General features: G+C 51.3%; 1 protein-coding gene across 1 annotated transcript in view; it reads right to left on the bottom strand.

Annotated features, from left to right (window-relative positions):
• HEATR3 (HEAT repeat containing 3) overlaps window positions 1-367 on the bottom strand; it is a 31,563-nt gene extending 31,196 nt beyond the window's left edge. Inside the window, 1 exon segment of the mRNA XM_004690327.2 lies at window positions 10-367. Within this exon segment, the coding sequence (XP_004690384.1) occupies window positions 10-214 (205 nt within the window). The 5' untranslated portion in view covers window positions 215-367.
• Between the last annotated feature and the right edge of the window lie 1,308 nt (window positions 368-1,675).

Here is a 1,675-nt window from a genome sequence, read left to right as displayed (position 1 = left end):
GGGCGGCGCGCAGGCGCGGGGAGCCGCGGCGCCAGGGCTCGCGGGGGTGTGCGGGGGGCTCGGGGAGCCCTCACCTTACCTTCTCCAGCATCTCCACCGCCGGCCCGTCGTCGTCCTCCCGCTCCGTCCCGTTCGCCGCCGCCGCCTCGGCCTGACATTCACCCGTGGGGGAGAACTGAGGTCGCTTAAAGCGTTTGGTTCGGCTCTTGCCCATGGCGACAGGCGCTCGTGAGGAAAGCCGAGAAAGGAGGGCACCAGCAAGACGGGTGCAGAACGGGTGCCCGGGTCTTGTCGCCAAGGAGGTTTCGAGCCGCGGCTCAGCTGGGCCCACTGACGGCCCCAGCGCACATGGGGAGCAGTGCGCAGGCGCGCGGCGTGTCGGCTTCCAGGACCGGGGCTGGCACGGGCAGTGCGCAGGCGTAAAGGAGAGGGTGGGCGGGGCCATGGAGGGGCGTGTTTACCTGGATTTAAGAGGCTGGACTTGAATGAAAATACCTGTGTGACCCATCAGCTAATGACGTTGTTACTGATCCTCGCCAAAACTGTATCTCCATAACTGTCGAATAGAACTACTAATACTTAACTTGCAAACAGCGTAGGGCTCAATTAAAATTACTTCTTCCAAGTACAAATCACACGTTTACTTTGTGTCCCATGTGCCTAACAGCTCCTGCCATACACAAAAGCCAGTTAATGTCTTAGAATGAATATACGTCTGTATTTGACAAGACAGACTCCCTTAAGAAGCCCTCCATGGTGGCACAACGGGTTAAAGCGCAGCACTATGAAGCTGTCGATAGCCACTGCCCCTCGAGTTCCATCCCCGGCCAGGGAGGTGACCCAGATGGCGCAGCAGACCTCTCCTGTTTCGCCTGTTGCTCCCCTCAGCAGTGTATTCAGTCGACCTACCTTCCCACCTTGTCTCTGGTGAATTCTCTCAACCCCAGCCCAGCTCTGGCCTGTGTTCCAGTTCTTGTATGCATAAATAAATGAATCTTTAAAAAGAGAAGTTATGGGCCCTCGCTGGTGGCGCAGTGGGTTGAAGCACTGCATTGAAAAGCTAAGGCCACTTCCGCATGGGTTCGATCCCCGCCTGCCCCGGAGGTGACCACGTGGCGCGGCAGACCTCTCCTGGCCCGCCCGCTGCTCCCCTCAGCAGTGTCCTTCGTTGATCTGCCTGTTCTGCTCCCCGCTCTGTCTCTGGTGAATCCTCTCACCCTCAGCATCTCTGGCCTGTACCCCAGTTCTGTACAAATAAATAATCTTTAAAAAAAAAAAAGAGAGAAGTTATGTAAGTTTTCTGCCTCAAATCACCAGTGATTTGTTATAGGATTAAGTATGTTAATGTGTTTAAGATATTCAAAAGATACTGGCACATAATAACCACTATATACGTTTGGTTGAAATTTTTTATTAAGTAATTGACAAAAGGATTGTTTCACAAATAGCAACTGAGCACCATGTACAGTGCTGGACATTGAAGTATCTACCATGAGAGATTTAGTCTCTGTTCTCTCCTTGTGGAGTTTTCTGTCCTATAAGATGTTAAATATATAATAATATGAATAACTACAGTATGGTTAAGTGCCAAGAGAGAAGGAAATATACAGAACCTTAGGTAGTCTTTATAATTACATGTATTTATTGAGCACTCAATAAATGCATAGCTTTCAGA

Source organism: Condylura cristata, unplaced genomic scaffold, assembly GCF_000260355.1.
Source record: "Condylura cristata isolate star-nosed mole 26May11 unplaced genomic scaffold, ConCri1.0 scaffold00028, whole genome shotgun sequence".
NCBI lineage: Eukaryota > Metazoa > Chordata > Mammalia > Eulipotyphla > Talpidae > Condylura > Condylura cristata.
The sequence above is the reverse complement of the archived record's forward strand: the minus strand, read 5'-3'. Positions and strand labels throughout refer to the sequence as shown.